Source organism: Rhinolophus ferrumequinum, chromosome 9 (assembly GCF_004115265.2).
Source record: "Rhinolophus ferrumequinum isolate MPI-CBG mRhiFer1 chromosome 9, mRhiFer1_v1.p, whole genome shotgun sequence".
NCBI lineage: Eukaryota > Metazoa > Chordata > Mammalia > Chiroptera > Rhinolophidae > Rhinolophus > Rhinolophus ferrumequinum.
In genome coordinates this window covers 39,491,370-39,513,017 of record NC_046292.1, presented here as the reverse complement: position 1 = coordinate 39,513,017, position 21,648 = coordinate 39,491,370, and the positions used below count along the sequence as shown (strand labels likewise).

Below are 21,648 nucleotides of genomic sequence, written 5' to 3'. Positions count from 1 at the left end.
GTCTTCTAATTTTCAGGCAGTTTAGAACTTTGTCAGAGTCCATGTGTTTACAGAATTATGTGGCATATTTTCATTGTAAGATTATGAAAATCAAGCACACTTGATGGATTAATGGACAAATAGACCTGGAGACCCCGATCCTCTATTTATGGAACAAGTGTTTTAAAAAGAAAAAGAAAAAAGAACAGGAAAGGCAGTGTGGGGAAGGGCAGGCTTCTCCTCCCTGATTCCATCTATGTGCTACAGCTGTGATCTGGTTTAATGATCTCGCCATTGGATGGAAGGGAAGGTTAGTCTTTGTCCTTGACCAGTGAGTGCTAACTGTGTGGTTTGGTGAAACAGACTAGAATTGAGCTCAAGTCAGCATTCATTTCAAATATGTTTAAAAAAAATTGTTTTAACCCATAGATCAACTAAACTTGTAATAATTGAGAGATTGCTACTTCTGGCAGAACGCTATGTGATCACTATAGAGGTAAGCCTCTCTTCTTTTTAAAGCAACTGAATCTTCCTGTTACTAGACTTCATGTGTTCAGTATGTATTTTTGAGACGTTTAACAGTGGCACTCTGTATCTGACCTGTTTGACTTAATGTCTTTTTCAAGGATTTTTATTCTGTTCCACGAACTATTCTACCTCATGGTGCCTCATTTCATGGACATCTTTTAACTCTTAATATTACTTATGAGTCTACCAAAGATACCTTTACTGTAGAGGTAGGTTCACATTAAGCTTTACAGCCATTTTCATTTTGTCTTGTTATTTTCATAAGAACATGTTGATTAAGATATCTGCATGAGTGACTTATTCCAAAAGCTGTTTGGTAAACAAATACAGAATAAAGACCAGGAATGAAAGGAAATGATGGGGTATTATAAGCAGACATATAAGTAAATACATGATATACTATCAGGTGGTGATGAATGTTATAAAGAGTAAATAAAAATACAGCAGGATAAGTTGGTAGAGAGTGACAGGTATACATGAAATACCATTTTAGATAAAGATGGACAGGGAAGATCTCTCTGAGGTAGTGATGTTTGAACAAAGACTTGAATGAAGTGACAAAGTAAGCCATTTCTGGGGAAGGACATTCCAAGCAAAGGGAGCAGAAAGTACAAAGGCCCTGAGGTAGGAGTTTGCTTGGCTTGCTCATGACAAGCAAGGTGGCTGATGTGACAGTGAGGAAGGCAAAGAATGGAAGACCTGCAGTGGGAGGACTTGAGATACTATTCCATGCATGAGTAGGGGGAATTGGAGTAGGAAATAGAACGTTTACTTACAGCAGAAGGGAAGCCCCGCAAGGGTAGGGATTCTTGTCTTTGGTGTTTTGCTGTGTTCTCAGCTTCTAGAACAGTGCCTAATAACACAGTACATGCTCCCTAACAGTTGTTTAAGTGAATGAGTAAACGAATTACTTACAACAATGTCTAATTTTATGTTACAGGCTCACAGTAATGAAACCATAGGGAGTGTCCGGTGGAAGATAGCCAAGCAGTTGTGCTGTCCTGTGGATAATATACAGATATTTACAAATGATAGCCTGGTGGGTTTAAATAAAAAGTTCGTGGCACATTAGCCTGATAGGAATACTTGCCTCTTCCTTTCCCTCTCATTAATTAAGAAACCACTTTTTGCAGCTGACAGTGAATAAAGATCAAAAGCTACTGCACCAGCTGGGCTTTTCTGATGAACAAATCCTTACAGTGAAGACGTCTGGCAGTGGGACCCCCTCTGGGAGCTCAGCAGATTCTTCTACCAGCTCAAGCAGCAGCAGCAGTGGGGTTTTTAGTTCATCATATGCCATGGAGCAGGTATTGAGTGCTGAATTTGAATTTTAAAACAAAAATTTAATAATTTTTTGCCTTCAGCTCATAGAGATTTGGATGATTTTGTCCTTTTCTCTCAGGCAAATCCTTCAGAACTGTATCACTGAGAAATGCTGGGCTTCTATGGGTAAAAAGATGTAGAATGTATCAGTCTTCTGACCCACAGAATCTTGAGTCCCTGAGTCATTCTGCCTGGCCACTGCTTGCTACTTCTTCCTTGATTCATCGTTTTTCCCTTTATTGGATCATTCTCGTTAGCATTCACACGTGCTGTGTTATTTCTTGCATCTTTTAAAAAGCCTTCTCTCTTCACCCCAATTCCACCTTCAGTTCTTGTCCCCTTCTTTCCATCTGAGATCAGCAAAACTCCTTGAAAGAGTTGTCGAAACTCTTATTGCCATCATCTTTTCAGGCTCTTTTCAAGGTTATCTGTCACTTCCACCTCTCAATCCTCATGTTCTTGATGTTTCAGCAGAGTTGATACATGTGATCACTTCCCCTTGAAATACTTTCATCACTTGGCTTTCAGATCTTTGCGTGACTGTGTTTTTTTATCTTACAACAACCTTGCTATGGATATCAAAGAACTCTTCAGGGTTAGTATTAGTATTGTGGGTTTTTAAAAATAACTATACAGTACTTAAATATAGCAAGAATTTAGGAAAGAAATCTCATTCAGAGTGGTATTATAACAGTTAATTAGCAACAGAAACAGTATACAGAGGCTGCCAAAAAAATGTATACACGTTTTAAGAAAGGAAAAAACTGTATTAAAATTGTAATACAATGAATGATGCTGTATTCATTTGATTAGCACCATCTTTTGAGCGAACGTCATACTACACATTGCTACCGTAATTCAATTCAACTTTGAAAAGTAATACATAGATAACATCTCTTAAAATGTATACATTTTTTGGCTCCCTCAGTATATAGTATCTTCAAGTTTAACATTTTTACATTTTCATACTTATTTTTCATATATATTCATTAAAAATTTTCCCCCCATATAATAATTCTATAGTAATGTCTAGTTTCTTTTTCCTCATAACCAGAAAATGTACTTATATCAGAATCTCTTTTCTCACCTTTGAAAAAACAAGGTGAGAACTTTGTTTTTCTCGACTTCAATTACACATATATGTATGTATTGTGTATAAGTGTATGTACATATATATAGCGTGTTTCCCCGAAAATAAGACCTAGTCAGACAATTAGCTCTAATGCGTCTTTTGGAGCAAAAATTAATATAAGACCCGGTTTTGTATTTTATTGCATTATATTATATTATATATTGTATTAGACCTGGTGTTGTATTGTATCATATCATATCATATATATTACATAAGACCTCGTCTTATAATAAAATAAGAGCGGGTCTTATATTAAATTTTGTTCCAGAAGAATCATTAGAGCTGATTGTCCAGCTAGGTCTTATTTTCGGGAAAACACAATACTACTATAATTTTGCTTTTAAGTTACTCATTGCCTTGTTTGCTCCTCACGAGCTCTGGTCGGCTTTCAATGGTGCCCACTCTCCATTTTAGTAATTACACCTGCCCTTTATTTTACCTCTCTTCTTCTGCCTGTCTTTTGGCGCCTTAGCCTCCTCACTGGCAGATGGATAGGAGAAGAGAGCCCAGGTAATAAGCACACTAGAAGGTGTGAGATCCCTGACTCTGTGTTCCCATGTGTTCTTCAATGCAAGTGAGCACTATGCTCCCCTCAAGTTTTGTAGTGATCAGTCTTTCAGAACTAACATTTTTAGTGTTGGTACGTTTGATTAAAAAAGGGGGAATTTCTTCTGTAAATTTGTGTTTATTTTGGTTTTTTTTCCCTCAGGAGAAATCCCTTCCTGGTGTCGTGATGGCACTTGTATGTAATGTATTTGACATGCTGTACCAGCTTGCCAATCTAGAGGAGCCAAGGTAAATATAAATATTTACAAAGCTTGGAAGAGGCACTTACTAAGGGAACCAAGTAACTTCTCACTTGAATGTATTTTACTTTACATCTCACACTAAATGACTATTACTGAAACTGGCTTATGTGAAAAAAAAATTTAATTTGAAAAATTTCAGGATAACTCTACGAGTTCGAAAGCTTCTGCTCTTGATACCCACTGATCCAGCCATTCAGGAAGCCCTTGATCAACTTGATTCTTTAGGAAGAAAGGTATGTGTATCTTGGATAGTTATTTAACTGGGATGGAATTTTGTATTATTATTCAGTGAAAATACAACACAAAATCACATTAAGGTTATTTGATATCAACTTTCCCATAATTTTCTTCTTTTGAAAAGTGCCTTCTCTATAAATGGAAATCAGAACTTCATATTGGCTTTTAAAGTATCTAGATAGAGTCAAAAATGATGTCAAATTTTAAAACTAGAAGAGCCTTTAATATCATCTACTTCTACCTCCTTCATGTTATATATTGGGAAACCAAAACCCAGAGAGGTGAAGTGTCTTTATCTTGTCCAGGATCAGACTGTAGCTCTGATACTTCTGTTATGGTGCCTCTCTGGTTGTCATTATTGCATATGTTTGAGTTGCTTACATAAATGAATTTATCTTTTGATTTTTTTTCCCACTGTTAATACATAAAATTCATTTTATTTAATTTTTAGGATATTGTTCCTTTATGTACATATTGAAATAGAATGTTTTATCTACAATGTTTACGTTTTCAGAATAAGTTAATTTAGAAAAAAGTTGTTAGAATTAAGTTAATGAATTTTATATTTCAGTGGTTGAAGTCTAGATCAGCTCAGTCTTGTTGTATATGGCTTATATATTAATTTGAGAGAGAAGAGAACTTATGTAGTTATAAAATATGCCATTAGCATTAGTTCAAAAACTCTTAAAACTACCACTTTCGCAATCTTATAATTTTATTATCAGTACTTAGAAGTACAGATTTTGAAAATACAGAAACAAATTAAGATGACCGTGCTAGTGTTGCTTAGAGCACATTCTCAGTGGCAGTCATGTAGGATTGTAATACTGTTGAGCACTTACAGTTTGTGTGATGGAGTTTGATGTCTTGTTAATAATTACAGAGTGATGTATTTTTTCATTTTTTTTAAACTTAGAAAACATTGCTATCTGAAACAAGTTCTCAGTCTTCAAAATCTCCATCCCTTTCTTCAAAGCAACAGCATCAGCCAAGCGCCAGTTCAATTTTAGAAAGTCTGTTTCGATCTTTTGCTCCAGGAATGTCTACCTTCAGAGTGCTCTACAACTTAGAAGTAAGAAACCTAATTTATTTTTGTTTCGGTTTGCAGAATCATGCTTTCAGATGACAGATATAAATGGGTTTGATCTGTTAAAAATTAGTTTTTAAAAAAAGTAAACCATAAAATATAAACTGAGACATTTGTTTTTTGCCTTTGTGAACATTCAATTTTTTTCAATTTATACCTATATACATTGTTATACTTGCAAAATAGCATCTAAATAATTAATTAGGAAGCCTTGTCTATTAAAATGTGTCGTTACCTTCCTCTAGAAGTTTTGCAAATATGTATTATCAATTACTAATCCTGAGCCTTCTTGTTATTAAAGGCATTTTAACTTTTTCAAAGCTATTGTAACTTGTTGACATTAATGAAGCTTTATGAGGAATTTATCAGAAGACAGGGTAACATTATTTCAAGATTTTAAAAAAAAAAACCACGAAGAATTTGAGCAAAAGAATGTTTTTATTACCTTCCTCTCCCAAAGTAGCTGTAAACTAGTAGATTTAGTCCAGTAAACATTTACTAATTGTTTAGCATCTATAAGTCATTGTGGTAGTTAAAGGATCAAAGATGAAAAGAGAAGACCTGTGCTTCGAGATCTTATGAGTAAGACATAGGAGAGGCTGGACATACTGAGTCTTGAAAGCAAAGCATTAACAAAGCAATATGGGAGAGTGACCAGTAGAAACAATCGTGCTCTTGGAGGGTCAGGGGTCAGACTCTTGTGCCACATTAGGTCTGGAGAAAATAAAGCCTTGGATGATTTCGCTTTGACCTAGGAAGTTTTATATCCTGGAAGTTATTTATTAAAGAATCAAGATCAATGCGTCAGCAGCCTTAATTACCAAATTATCATTTATCTTGACTAGACTTTGATTCATAATTAAGATTATAATTGCTAAAGGATGCCTGCATGGGCATTTTTTTTCTAAATTTTATTTCATCTGGCAATATAATTTGGAGTATGTAATTGTATTCATTCATTTTTATGCTCTACTTGTTTCTTATATGTTCTAGCTGTGATAACATTTCGTATTTGCCTTAAAATAATTATTCTTGTCAAAAGATATGTTGGATTCAAAGGTAGAAAATATTTAGCATAATTTTTAGAGTAAAGTGTGCCTTATCTAATGTGGACATTTAAAATGCATATTATCCCAAAACAGAATATTGCCTAGAAAATTTTGGCCAGTTTAAGCTTATACATTTTGAACCTTCCATTGCTGTCAGACTTGTCATTTGCTTTTGAATGATTGTCTCAAAAAAAGTTACAGTATAAATCTTAACACCCACATTTGACAGCACCTAGAAAAACAGAATGGTCCAACAGTGGCTCTAGCATTAGGACTTCTGTTCATTGGGAATTCCTTTGGTAGGTTGTCTTTTGCTTTAGACAACACAAACATTTGGAAACCCTAACACTCCCAAAAGTACTTGTTTTCACTGTTACCTGAAAGCTTAAATTCCTTACATTTTAATCTTTGACTTATGTTTGCCTACTAGGAACTTCAAAGTGGATATTCCAAATACCTATTCCTTTGAAGAAACATTCCATCTTAACTAAATTGTTGTCCATTAAGCAGGGGGAGTGTGTGCATATGGCTATCGACACTCAAGAAGGATTAGAATTACTGAGGGTTCCCATTCTCCTGTGTAATGCTCCCAGTCCGGGGCTAACAAACCTGTTACCCAGAAAACAATTTAGGAAAAAAGTATCTTTAAAAAAAAAATCCTATAGGAACATTTAAGACAACATGGATGGATCTTGAGAGTATGATGCTAAGCAAAATAAGTCAGACAGAAAAAGCAGAGAACCATATGATTTCACTGATATGTGGTATATAAACCAAAAACAACAAAAGAACAAGACAAACAAATGAGAAACAAAAACTTACAGACACAGACAATAGTTTAATGGTTACCAGAGGGTAAGGGGGTGGGGGGTGGGAGATGAGGGTAAGGGGGATCAAATATGTGGTGATGGAAGGAGAACTGACTCTGGGTGGTGAACACACAATGGGATTTATAGATTTATAGATGATGTAATACAGAATTGTACACCTGAAATCTATGTAATTTTACTAACAATTGGCACCCCAATAAATTAAAAAAAAAAATCCTACACTAAAATTCTAAAATAAGCTCATAAAACCTCCATAGGTTCATAGAAGCAGATCTTTTAAAATCAAAACAACTAAATAAGCAATTGTTTACTCAGTACTTATTTTATGCCCGTCCTCATACTGAGCACCTTAAGCTTGTGTTAATCTCATTTAATCCAAACAATCCTCTGGTAAAGATAACTTATCCTCAGCCTGCTGATGAGAAAACTGAGGCAAAAGGGAAACCTACGTGCCTGAGATCTGTCAGCTCATAGAAGGTAAAAAAAACGGGCGTCCGCATGGCTCAGTTGGTTAGAGCTCGAGCTCTGAACAACAGGGTTGCCGGATCGATTCCCACATGGGCCAGTGAGCTGCGCCCTCCACAACTAGACTCAAGACAATGAGCTGCCGCTGAGCTTCCAGAAGGGCGGCCGGAAGGCTCAGTTGGTTAGAGCACAAGCTCTAAACAACAAGGTTGCCTGTTCAATTCCCTCCATGGGATGGTGGGCTGCGCCCCCTGCAAGTAAAGATTGAAAACGGCAACTGGACTTGGAGCTGAGTTGCACCCTCCACAACTAGATTGAAGGACAACTACTTGGAGCCGATGTGCCCTGGAGAAACACACTGTACCCCAGTGTTCCCCAATAAAATTTTTTTAAAAAGGCAAAAAAACTAAAACTTGAACTAGACTTTTGTAGTCTCGAATATATAGATTAATTATTTATGTGAAATAATTCTCTGCCATACCAAAATATTCAGTTAAGCTTTCCTTAGGTAGCTATTGCAGTGTTATAAAAGAGCATGAATATTAAGAGTGAGACCCATCTGGATTTGTATTCTAAACATGTGACCTTGAATGGAAGGTTACTAAACTCGTGGGGTCACAGTCTTTACCTGTAAAGTACAATACAGATGCCATGCATAGTGAGATGAAGAGAGAATGTATGTTAAGCACCTCATCTTACGCCTAGTACATCAGTACATGCTCAATGAATAGAAGTTAGAATCATTACTAGCTTATCTAGCTCATACTAGCTTATCTAGCATTTTTAGTAAATGGGCTGTTTTATAAAACTCAGTGTATATACTTTTTCAAGAAAATAGGTAGCATATCACGTAGAATATCTGCTCTTCTCTAAGCCTGAGAACTTTTGACATTCACGTTTGCTGGTTTCATGAAAAGAAGAATACATTAGCTTTCTTCAAAACAAAGATTTTTCTTGCTAAGTAACTAGAACTTGGAAAATGTGATTATTTTAATTGTGAAACATCAGCCTCTGTATACTTTTGGGGGAAAACAGCATGCAGCATTTAAAGAGATTCTGACTTGAGTTGTCTGATTGTTTTACTAAGTAAAGGAGTAATTTCTGCTGGAAATGTTGGGGTGATTAATTGTGCTTATCTATTTCCAAGGTTCTAAGCTCCAAACTCATGCCAACTGCTGATGATGACATGGCGAGAAACTGCGCGAAATCCTTCTGTGAGAACTTCCTCAAAGCAGGAGGTTTGAGGTTAGAGTTTCAGTATGTTACATGAATTGCAGAAAATGAATATATTTTAATTAATTTCTCTTGCCAAGCCTTGCTTATTCCACAAGGTATTATGTGAAGCATTGTGAGAGTTGTAATGAGACGGAATGATGTTTCAGTCTTTGGAATATTTTAATTCATTTTATGACTTTTCATTATTTGGAAAACTTGGAGAAGCAAGTAGTGGGAGAAGTTCTTGGGAAGAGTAGAGAGGAGGCTGTATCTGTTCCTGCTGATTCCCACATCAGTTTGGGATAAGGTGAATTTGATTCCCAGCAGTCCGTGTTGTGCAAGGGATTAGTTCTGTGGCTACAGAGATCAATTGGGTATTACCCCTGCCCTTGAGAGGCTCGTGGTTTAACACAGAATAACAGTTATTATAGGTATCAAAACAGAGTATTATAAAAAGTGCTTTGGGGCAGTGGAGGTTAAGGAAGAAAGTGGTTAAATTAGTTCAGTTTGGTTGGGGTCAAAGATTAGGAAATGCTTCACAGAAAGTGACATTTGAGCTGTGAAATGAATGGTCATTCCCTAGGTAAATGAGGAGGGACGGGGGCTCTCAGCCAGAGGTGCGGCTAGGGATGAGTAAAGCATGAAGGTGCATGGCCTCTCTTGGCAACTACAGTTGCCTGGTAAGGCTAGAGCAAAGGATAATGCTTTGCTTATGTAAATAAGGGTCACGGTGAGCATTTTCAACATTATCTTGTAGAACATGGGAGAACAGGAGGTTTCTAAGCCAGGAATTACCTAGAACAATTAACTCTGGCTGCAATAGAGAAGAATAGAAGTGGGAGAGACCGGAGGCAGGGAGAACTATTAAGAGCTGACAGTGGTCCAAAGAAGAGATAACAAGCTCTAAATTTAGGGCAGTGGTAGAATGACACTTATGAGGTAAAATAGGCAAGTCTTTATGACTAGATAAAGGGTAGGAACGTTTATAAAATGGCCCGATGATTTCTACCTTGGGAGAGTGGGGAGATGATGAATCTTAGTCCTTACGAGGAATAAACATGGAGAGAGCTGGAGGACAGAGAGGAAGTCAAGAGAAATGAATCTGATTGTATAAGAGGTCTCTGTGAGCCACATGAAGTGGATGGTTTGGATATGATGCTCTCAAGAGGAGTGGAGAATGGCATTAGAGATTTGGGAAGGCATCAGAGTACAAGTACAGCCATTAGGGCATAAGCAGCTGGCAGAATTGAGCGGCAAGTATAAGAATGGGGAGTAGAATCAGTAAGCAGAAGTCTGCTTTCCAAGGAGTGAAGAAAGGGGGGTGACAGTACTTTGATGGGAAGACTAACTGAGGGAAAAGTTTGCTTTTCTATTTGATTTTAACTTGTAGAGGTTTGATTCTCTAGGCTGACTGAAAGGGGCCAATGAAAAAGGAAAAAGTAAAGATCAAAGAAAGAGGGATGATCGATCAGTGGGGCTGAGTTCTACCGCAGCTGAAAGATTTACTCTAGGCAGAAGTACACATGCCATTTCCTCTAGGAGTGAAAACCAGCTTCAAGTTTGCGCAGAGGATAGTTGAAGGAATTCCTGTTTGGAGGCCTTAAGGGGAAGAGAAGTTGAGTAGGACCATGAAGAGATAAAGAGGATGAGAAACACAGAGATGGAGCTAAAGGAATTCCCAACCGCGTGGAAGGAAGGCCTAGTGCACATATAGTTTCATTCTTTGTTCAACATTGTAGGGATGTGCCTTTGTAAGAACTCACTTCAGTTGACTCAGGCAATTACAGAGCTGTGGTAATAAAGGCATTTTACTTCTGGCTTCTTTTTGTATGTCACTTAATTTACATGCCAGGCATTGTTCTAAGCACTGGGAACAGAGCAGTGAATAGATTATTCAAAAACTTATGTCCTTGTGAAGTTCACAGTCCTGTGGGGGAGACAAATAAAAAAGGAAGAAGTAAAGGTAAGAGTGTATGTCAGGTGACTGATAAGAGCTGTAGAGAAAAATAAGACAAGGAGGAGGGGATGGAAAGGGTTGCAGTTTTCAGTAGAATGGTCAGGGAAAGCTCACTGATGGGGTGACATTTACAGAGACCTGAAGGTGTGGGCGTGAGACCTTGAGATACCTGCGGAAAGCTGCCCACAGGAGCCAGTGTAGTTGGGACAGAGTGAGGAAGGTAGGGGAGGGGACATGAGGTTACAGGCACACCAGAGTTCGGGTTCTGTAGGATCTTACAGGCTACTGTGAAGACTGCCTTTTTTCTCTGTAGGAAATAGGAAGCCATTAGAGAATTTTGTGTAGAGACGGAGTGCCATGATCTGACCTACGTTTTTAAAGGATCCCTTTGGTTGATTGATTGAGACCAGATTTTGGAGGTGGAGCATCAAGAGTGAAAGCAGGAAGAACAGTTGGGAAGCTTTTGCAGTAATAGAGGTTATAGTAGCTGTGAAAAACAAGCTTTATTGAATATATCAGTTCTGGATATATTTTTGAGTCGATCATTGTACTAGTACCAAAATCACTGAACTCAAACCAGTTAGAAGGAGAACTAGCCAAACACTGTATTGGGTATCTTTTTTTGGCTAAGCAAGGAGTCTAATTCTGAGTGGACCAGGAGGGTTGTAGGTATCCTAGGAAATCATTGCGATAGAGATATGTATGGTCCCTTTAAAATCTGTAAGAATCTTATAGAAATTTTAAGTTATTGATAACATTTATTATTAATTAAATTACTCATGGAAAATTTCCTGTGAAAGATATAGAAGTCTTTAATATCCTGCCTTTTTTTCTTTTCTCTTTTTTGAAGTTTGGTTGTAAATGTCATGCAGAGGGACTCCATCCCATCAGAAGTCGACTATGAAACAAGGCAGGGAGTTTATTCGATCTGTCTACAGCTCGCAAGGTATGTTAATATATTGCGTTAGTCTCACAAGGCAATGCTGACTTTACTTTTCTTACCAATCCCATCATTTTAAATAGTATCAAATGAGCTTGAATAAGTCTACCTTTATCTTTTTAAGATTTTTACTTGTCGGACAAACAATGCCCACATTATTAGATGAAGACCTCACCAAAGATGGCATAGAAGCACTTTCTTCTCGCCCATTCCGAAACGTCAGCCGGCAGACCAGCAGGCAGATGTCCTTATGTGGTACCCCAGAAAAGTCATCGTACCGCCAGTTATCAGTGTCCGATAGGTCTTCTATTAGGGTTGAGGAAATCATCCCTGCTGCACGAGTTGCAATACAAGTAAGTGATTTGTGTATTCAAGAATTACTAAGTACCTCCCATTTAGAAGGCACTGGTTGCAGGAAGGGGCCGTGAGGATATAAAAATGATTCACATGAATATTGCCTTCAAGGAACTTAGGTGAGTCAGAAAGAGACCAGTAGTGCAGACAAAAAGACTATAATTCATTGTGGAAAATATCAAGTGTTATAAGAGAACTACAAAAGGAAAACATTCTGCGGGCCTTCAGAGAAAGTGGACTAATTACTTTCACTTGTGGCTATCATGGATTGTTTCATGCAGGAGGTGACATTTGAGGTCTCCCTTGAAGAACAGATAGGGATTAGATATACAGAGATAAGTATGGAGAGTTGGAGAGAGGAGAATTGTTCAAGAAAAGGGAGGGCGTGAGCAATTAGAGAAAACCAAAGCCTTATGGGAGGTCACATGGTAATTCGTCCAGGCCAAAATGCAATGTAGGGAAGACGGGAAACAGTAGAAACCAAATTGGTGGCAGATAACTTAAAGCCAGAGCATGGAGATCAGAGTCTTTGTTTTACAGGTAGCAGAGAGCTATTGAGAGTCTTGGAATAGTACAGAAGCATATAAAAAGCCATCCTCCTGGATGACCATGGAGAAAAGAGTCTCACAAAACTGAGACCAGTAGGAAAGTTATAGAAGTCCATGAGATGTGTTCCAATACTAGGGGTACCTTTTCTCATAACACTCTTTCCATACTTCTGTAGACAATGGAAGTAAGTGACTTCACTTCTACTGTGGCTTGTTTCATGAGACTGTCATGGGCTGCAGCTGCAGGACGACTTGACCTCGTTGGGAGTAGCCAACCAATTAAAGAAAGTAATTCTCTCTTTCCTGCTGGAATTCGAAACAGGCTCAGCAGTTCAGGTACTTATTAGAATGTCTAAAGTAATTAGAGCATTGGGCAAGAAATACTATAGCTGTAAGAATCGTCTGTGTATACGTTGTTCAGAGTCACAAAAGGAAGAAGCCTTTTCTCTTGCTTTTGAGCATGAGTAAAAATTCATCAAGCTATACACTTAAGATCTGTGCACATTACTGTATGTATGTCATACTTCACTTCAGAAAAAAAAAGCTTTTATAAACACATAGTAAGTGAGAAAACCAAATCAGAATTTTTAGCTTGCTGAGTGCAAACTGTCATGAGACCAATAACTGTGGCTGTAATTAAAATTCATCTAGAATTCCTACTTGGAAAAGTCATTTTCTTGGTTTGGCCATGTATTTTCTACTAGGCCTCTATAAGTAGCTTTACTTTTCAGCTGCATTTTCTTTCCCTGCTCAATTTATGTGTATGTATATACCTCAATAATAAGAGTTATCCAAATGTATGACATGCATAAAGCACAGACATGTTAAATGTACAGAATTGTTACATATGTGTAAACACATCTAGATCAGGAGCATTTCTAATATCCCAGGAAGACTCCCATATGCCTCCAAAATTTCACTATTCTTCTGTCACACGAAATTAGTTTGCCTCATGAACGCTTTGAGTGCCTCCAAGTATATTATAAGTACAAAGCAGTTGAGGTCAAATAAAGTGATTGTCCCTTGTTTCTTCTCAAAGTGTCTTCTTGAACTATTTAATTTCACTTGAGGATGCTAGAATGCATTACAAGGGTGTGATATCTTGCTGGTCCTGTGGAGTCTACAGTAACTTTCTGCTTGCCTGTTTCCAGGAAGCAATTGCAGCTCTGGAAGTGAAGGAGACCCAGTCGCCCTGCATGCCGGCATCTGTGTGCGGCAGCAGTCTGTGTCCACCAAAGACTCACTTATTGCAGGGGAGGCTCTGTCTCTTCTCGTTACCTGCCTGCAGCTCCGGAGCCAGCAACTGGGTATGCAGCAGGCTTGCTTGTGATCCATCTCTGTTAGGGAAAGGCCAGGTTTCTGTTGGGACATATTTACATTCCTTCATCGATAAGGTCATATTAATAGAAATGAAAAAAAGGGAAAAGTTGGCATGGGGAGTAGGTAAGAACAATGCTAGAGTAATTAAATTCTGAATAAATATACTCGTATATTGAGCACCTTCTGTATACAAGGGTTCACAGTAGGTATTATAAAGGCAGTATGTCTGCCCTCTAGGAGTGTACTGTCTAGTTGAGGAATTACAATAACCCAAGTTTATAGTTCCTAAAGTATTGAATTAGAATTCTGTATCAATTGCTAAACTGATGATGACTCCACTGGTAAAATTATGAAACTTAAGATTTGCCCTTTTATCTTTATTGTTGGCTTCAGCAAACGGGGGTTATTATTAACGATACTTTTAAGGTTAGGACACCCCAGGGCTCGGTCCCTTGTCACTGTCTTGTCTCTGTCTACACTCACTGATCTCAGCGATCTCATCTGCTCTCACAGCCTTAAATTCCCTCTATATGCTACTGGTAACACCTAAATTTGGATCTACAACCTGGACTACTCCCCTGACGTCTCCACTTGGATGTCAATCAAATAGACTTCTCAAACTTCGTGTGCCCAGAACTGAACTACGGATCTGGCCCATGTCACCCAAGAGTTTTCCCAACTTAATTATTAGAAGTTTTGCTCCGGCGGAAAACCTCGGAGTCATCCTCGATTTCCGTTTTTTATACCCCACTTCTAATCTGTCAGCACATCCTCCTTCAAACCGTATCTAGATTCTACCCCTTCACTGTTATTACCCTCTGATCTGCCATCATCTCTTACTTGGATTATAGCAGTAGTGCCCTAACTAATCTCCCTGTTTCTACCCTTGTAGTTTATTCTTCACACAGTAACCAGAGTGCACCTTCTTAAATGTAAGTCAGATCCTATCACTCCTCTGTTTAAAACCTTGCAGTGGCTTCTCAGTTCACACTGAGTAAAAGTCAAATCTTGACTGAGGCCTTCAAGGCCCTACACAGTCTACCCCCTTGATATGAGTACCTACCTCTGTGCCTTCCCCTTCTCCTCCTCTCCCCCTCAGTCACTGTGCCTCAGCCACCCTGGTCTCCTTGCCATTCCCCGATACGCCAGGCACATTCCTGCCCCAGGGCCCTTGCACTGGCTGCTCCCTTTTCCTGGTATGGCCTGCCCCCATCTATCTACATGGCTCTCTTTTCCTCATTTCCTACAAGTCTTTCTTAATGTCACCTTAGTGAGGCATTCTCTGACCACCTTTTTAAAGAAAACAACACTCCCCTACCCCGGCACTACCTAAACCCCTCACCTTATTTTTTGCTATATCAGTTATCACTTAATAGCATACAATGTAATTTATTTACTGTCATGTTTATTGTCATCATCCCCTCTGTAATTAGACAGTAAGCTCCGTAAGACACACTTTTGTGCATTCTATTCCCTTCTAAATCTCCAGCACCCAAACACTGCCCACTGCATAGTAGGTCCTCAGTAAATTTTTATTTGGGAATGAAGTCTTAACACCTTCACTTTCAAAATTGTACCAACACATAGGAGCTCTATTCTTCATTGTTGTATTACCAGTTCAGGCTGCCTGTTATGTAGAATCAGTGATTATTATGTGTTTAGTGTAACTTCTAAATTCACTATATAAGATAATCAAGATAAACGTATAGAAAAAGTTAGACAATTACGGCACATCAAAATAGTATCCAGAATTATTTACTTGGAGAAGGAGTGCCTTTGAAAGTTTACAGGTGAGAAGTGTAAGTCATGAAATGCTTTTGGACATACGCCATTCTCTTCGTTCAATTTTCCTACAATTGTTTAATTTTAGAGATATTTTCAAATAAAGATGGAAAAAATCATAACTTCCCTTTTCAAGCTTTTTTATCATTTGTAAGCTTGTGGTAGGGTATATTTTATAGTTCACAAGTATTAATAGTTTATCACGGCAGGACATAATTTATTCTGTAACTGGTATGTGCGAGGCATTGTGCCAAAATGTGGAGGTACAAAGATGACCAGACATGGTCCTACTCTTGAGCACCTTAGAAACTCCCAGACGTGGAGGCAGTTGTCGAAGGTCCTTCCATGTAATTCAGTTCAATTCCATGTAATAGAAGAAGTGAATTCCTGCTATAGTTAAGCTTAAGAAATTACTGAAAATTATTGAAATTTTAAAAATGCATTTTCTAACTTAATTCCTCCCCATACTCCCCCAATTCTCTTTATTCTTATCATTAGCATCTTTCTATAACTTGCCCTGTGTTGCTGATTTTATCATTGATATTCTGCTTGGATCACCAAGTTCTGAGGTAAGGATTGTGTACATTACTTTATGAAAAACCCCTTTGGTCCTATTCTGTCGTGGGCTCTCTGGATACCTGTGACATTGTGGGGAGTACAGAAGGAATGACATGTAGTCCTCTCAGAGCCATACCGAGGGGTAGCCGACCACTCTGAATCAAAGTGTGGTCTATTCTATTCCATACTCCACCAAAAGTTAAGAGACTAGTGCTACGATTAATTTGTGTTTATAACCAATAAAATGTTAGAGCCAGTGTTCAACATCCATAGCTGGCAAAGGGCAGCTGGCATTAGCGTCAACATGTTGGTCAAAATCATGAAAGACCAACTTCAAGCCATGAACCTTCATTAGATTTTATCACTCTGATTTTCTTACATGAGCTTGAAAATAACTTTGAAACACTCAAAGATTTTTCTTATTTTCATTTATATTAAATTGTAAATCTATTGATTTGATTAGATTTAGGAAATCTACAGACCACACTTGTTTTTAATTAGGCCGAGTTTATTCAGTGTAACCTTTACCATTAATGACTGATCACACCCTTATAACATCGTTCAAAGTATAGATTTCAAAGGAAAATCATTTTTTAAGAAATCTCTAAGTGTTGGTTGATGTTCATTTTTTTGCCACTAATAATGTAATTTCAGATTCGCCGTGTTGCCTGTGATCAACTGTATACTCTTAGTCAGACAGATACTTCAGCTTATCCAGACGTACAGAAGCCGAATCAGTTTCTCCTAGGTGTGATTCTCACAGCTCAGCTGCCTCTCTGGTCCCCAACTAGTATTATGAGAGGAGTCAATCAGAGGTATGTAATAAAGATGGAAAAGCTCACGTGGTACAGAAAGAGAATAATGATTTGTGTATTGTTCCCCTAAAGTCATTGCATTATCAAGTTGACAGAAGAATTTCACCTTTCCTCTTCCAACATTTGTGTCCTGAAAGAGGTCATTTCGTGTTTCTCCCCTTTCAGGACAGGAAAGTTAGAACAATACCAGGCTTTCTTCCCTTCAGTCACCCCCAACTCCCACCACTACCCCACCTGGTCTGCCTACCCAAGAAAGAAAGAGGAGCTCACCTGGTTGGTGAGAGCCTGACATTGTTCCAGATCACTGTGTAGAGGTCACCTGCTCATGTCCTCTTGTTCTTGTATGTCACTTGCTCACCTCAGCATACTTCATAACTCCACATCTGGATGTAGCTGTGGTATCCTTCTAGCATTCTTTCTTGGTTTTATACACGCCTCGGCATGTAAGAAGGCTTGTGATCCAGGCTCAGAGAATGACTTAAGTAAATGCATTCTGCCTCCCCATCTCATCTTGGTGTGCTAGTCTGCTTGCACGGGTGCCCCAGGCCAGACTGAGATTGGGAGATCACACCCCGACCTCAAGTGTAAGCCACTTTCGCCAACTTTCTGCTCTCAGGGAGCTCCTGCTGTAGGGTTTGTAAGGCACCACAGAAATCTGTGAAATTTATATCCACTTTCCTTATATATGTGCTTTATAAATTAGAGCCCTTGAAGGGAAGAAATGTTAGAGCTAGTCCAAACCCCTAACATCTAAGCATCCAAATTTGGTGGTTTTGTTTTAATGTGGTGAAATACGCATAACAAAATTTAACATTTTAACTGATTTTAAGTGTACAGTCAGTAGTATTAAGTATATTCACATTGTCGTGCAACCGTCTTCACCATCCATCTTTAGAATTTTTTCATCATCTTAAACTGAAACTCTATACCCATTAAGAAGTCATTAAATAAAAAAACTGATAAAATTCGACCTCAGAAAAATTAAAATTTTCTATGTGGAAAAAAATAATATAAAATCAGTTAACGCACTGGCTAAATAGATTTGTAACATATGTGACAGCAAGCTAATTTTGATTATTTATATACACACACACATATATAAAACTTATAAATCATTAAACAATGGGGTTTTTATAGATTTGTTAGATTTTTTTTTTTTACTGTGGCAAAATACACATAACATAAACTTTAGCATTTTAACCATTTTAGGTATATATAATTCATTAAGTACATACACATTGTGCTGCCATCACCACTATCCATTTCCAGAACTTTTTCATCATCCCAAACTGAGACTGTGTCCACTAAACAATAACTCCATTCTCCCCTCCTCTCAACCCCTGGCAACTACCATTCTACTTTCTCTCTCTATGAATTTGATTATTCTAGGTACTCCATATAAGTGGAATCATACAATATGTGTCCTTTTGTGTTGCTTATTTCACTTAGCATATATTTTCAAGATTCATCCATGATGTAACATGTGTCAGGGTTTCATTTCTCTTTGAGACTGAATAATGTTTTCTTGTGTATGTCTTATTTTGTTTATCCACTTATCTGTAGATGGACGTTTGGCTTGTTTCCACCTTTTGGCTATTATGAATAATTTTGCTAGTGAACATGGGTATACAAATATCAGTTTTAGTTCCTGCATTCAGTTCTTTGGGGTATGTGCTCAGAAGTGGAAATACTAGGTCAGGTGTATTCTCTATTTGATTTCTTGAAACCATATTTGTTTTCCACAATGGCTGTACCAGTTTACTTTCCCACCAGTACTGCATAAGGCTTTCATATTCTCCACATCCTTGCCAACATTTGTTGGTTTTTGTTTGGTTTTTTTTAATTTGTATTTTTTGATAGTAACTATCCTAATGGGTGTGAAGTGGCATCTTATTGTGGTTTTATTTGCATTTCCCTAATGATTAATGATGTTGAGTATCTCATTATGTGCTTATTGGCCATTTGTATATCTTCTTTGGAGAAATGTCTATTCAAGTCCTTTTCCCATTTTTATATTAAGTTGTCTGGGGTTTTTGTTGTTGTTGTTGGGTTATAGGAGTTCTTTATTCTAAATATTAATCCTTTATTGGATATGTGATTTGCAAATTTTTCTCCCATTCTGTGGGGTTTCTTTCACTTTCTTGATAGTGTCCTGTGATACACAAAAGTTTTTAATTTTAATGAAGTCCAGTTTATCTGTTTTTTTTCTTTTGTTGCCTGTGCTTTTGGTGTTATATCCAAGAAATCATTCCCAAATCCAATGTCATGAAGTTTTTCCCCTGTGTTTTCTTCTAAGGTTTTTACATTTTAGCTCTTAAATTTAGGTCTTTGGTCCATTTAAAGTTTTGTATATGATGTAAAGTAAGGGTTTAACGTCATTCTTTTCTGTGTGAATATCCAATTGTCCCAGTCTATTTTAAAAAAAAAAAAAAAAAAAGACTGTTCTTCCCCGATTGAATGACTTTGACACCCGTCAAAAATAATTTTTTAAATATTTATATATTCATTTATTTGCTCTTTGTTTCTGTCCCATTGACCTGTATGGCTGTCTTTATCCCAGTACCACACTGTTTTGATTACTGTAGTAGCATTTTAGTAAGTTTGAAATCAGGAAGTATGAGTCCTCCAGCTTTGTTCTTTCTCAAGATTGTTTAGGCTGCTTGGGGATCCCCTTGAGTTTCCATACGAATTTCAGGCTGGGTTTTTCTAATTCTGCAAAAAAACTGGGATTTTAAGGGGGATTACATTGAATCTGTAGATCACTTGGGTATTATCAATGTCTTAACAAGATTTAGTCTTCCAGTACATGAACATGAGATAGCTTTCCATGTATTTATGTCTTTTTAAATTTCTTTCAGCATTATTTATAGTTATCACTGGACAAGGCTTTTGCTTCCTTGGTTAAGTTAGTTCCTAAGTTCCTATTTTATTCTTTTTGATGCTATTGTAAATGGAATTGTTTTTTTACTTTCTCAAACTGTTCATTGTTAGTGTATAGAAATAAAACTGTATTTTGTGTATTGGTTTTGTATCCTGCAATCTTGCTGAATTTACTTAGTAGTTCTAACAGGTTTTGTGTGTGTGTGTGTGTGGATTCTTTAGGGTTTTCCACATGTAAGATCATGTCATCTGCCAGCAGAGATAATTTTACTCCATCGTTTCCAATGTGGATGTCTTTAATTTGTTTTTCTTGACTAATTACTGTGGCTAGAACTTCCAATACTGTGTAAAATAGAAGTAGTAAAAGCAATGCATCCTTGTTCCTCATTTTAGGGGGAAAGTTTTCAGTCTTTTCACCATTGAGTATGATGTTAGCTGTGGGTTTTTCATAGATGGCCTTTATTATGCTGAGATAGTTTTCTTATGTTCCTGGTTTGTTGAGTGTGTTTTTCATTAAAGGGCATTAAATTTTGTCCTTTTTTTTTTTTTTCTGTACCAATGAGGTGATCATGTGGGTTTTTTTTCCCTTCATTTGGTTAATGTAGTATATCATATGGATTGATTTTTTTCATATTTTGAACCATCCTTGAATTACAGGTATCAGTCCCATTCGTTCATGATGTACAGTCCTTTAAATATACTGTTAAATTAGGCTTGCTAGTACTTTGTTGAGTATTTTTACATCAGCATTTATGAGGGATATTGGTCTGTAGTTTCCTTGTAGTTCTTTGTTGGGCTTTGGTATCAGTTAATGCTGGCCTCATAGAATGAGTGTTAACCGTCTCATCATTTTTTTAGAAAGAGTTTGAGAAGGGTTGGTATTGATTTAAATGTTTGGCACATTTCACAAATGAGGCCATCCAGTCCAGAGCTTTTCTTTGTTGGGAGGTTTTTGATTACTGATTTAATTTCCTTACTAGTGATAGATCTATTCCGATTTTCTGTTTTTTTCTGATTCAGTCTTGGTAAATGTTACATTTCTAGGACTTTTTCTATTTCATCTGGGTTATCAGGTGTATAATTGCTCATAGAACTGTTTTTATAATCCTTTCTGTAAAATTGGTAGTAATGTCCTCATTTTCTTTTCTAATTATAATAATTTGAGTCTTCTCTCTTTTTTTCTTAGTCATATAATTATTCATTTCAAAGACTCAACTTTTGGTTTTGTTGATTTTGTGACTGTTTTTCTATTGTCTATTTGTCTAATCTTTATTATTTCTTTACTTTTACTAGCTTTGGATTTAGTTTGTTCTTTTCCTAGTTCTTTAAAGTGCAGAGTTAGGTTGTTGATTTGAGATTGTTCTTCTTTTCAATGCTAGCATTTACAGGTCTAAATTTTCCTCTTAACACTGTTTTCGAAAGCTGTATTCCATAACTTTTGGTATGTTTTTGTTTTCATTTGTCACAAGATTTTCTAATTTCCCTTGTGATTTCTTCTCACATCCATCTTTGACTTTTTTTAATATATATATTTTCTAGATATAAGATATATAATCATCACAATGTCCTTGAGTTGAGTTATATTTTTATAGATTTCCAAGTCTTCATGACAGGATTAAGTGTGTGTATCAACTTTGTTATGTTCTCATGCACTCTCTAACATATGGAGATTCCTGGCCCACATATCTAAGTCTCAACTTAAATATTATTTTGAAGCATTTAACCTTCTATTCTAACAATCTAAATTTATAAATAAGGGAGAAGTCTGGATTTTGGTTTCTGAGATAAGATCATTGTGATTTTTAAAAGTTAAAAATTTAGCTAAAACTTACAATTATGT

General features: G+C 37.1%; 1 protein-coding gene across 1 annotated transcript in view; it reads left to right on the top strand.

The window, feature by feature from the left end:
- USP24 (ubiquitin specific peptidase 24) overlaps positions 1–21,648 on the top strand; it is a 131,065-nt gene that overhangs the window by 65,779 nt on the left and 43,638 nt on the right. The window contains 14 exon segments of the mRNA XM_033113600.1: positions 409–475; positions 606–716; positions 1,448–1,546; positions 1,641–1,814; positions 3,672–3,757; positions 3,911–4,004; positions 4,925–5,080; positions 8,587–8,684; positions 11,462–11,557; positions 11,676–11,904; positions 12,630–12,789; positions 13,605–13,760; positions 16,054–16,124; positions 16,768–16,928. Coding sequence (XP_032969491.1) covers positions 409–475; positions 606–716; positions 1,448–1,546; positions 1,641–1,814; positions 3,672–3,757; positions 3,911–4,004; positions 4,925–5,080; positions 8,587–8,684; positions 11,462–11,557; positions 11,676–11,904; positions 12,630–12,789; positions 13,605–13,760; positions 16,054–16,124; positions 16,768–16,928 — 1,758 coding nt within the window.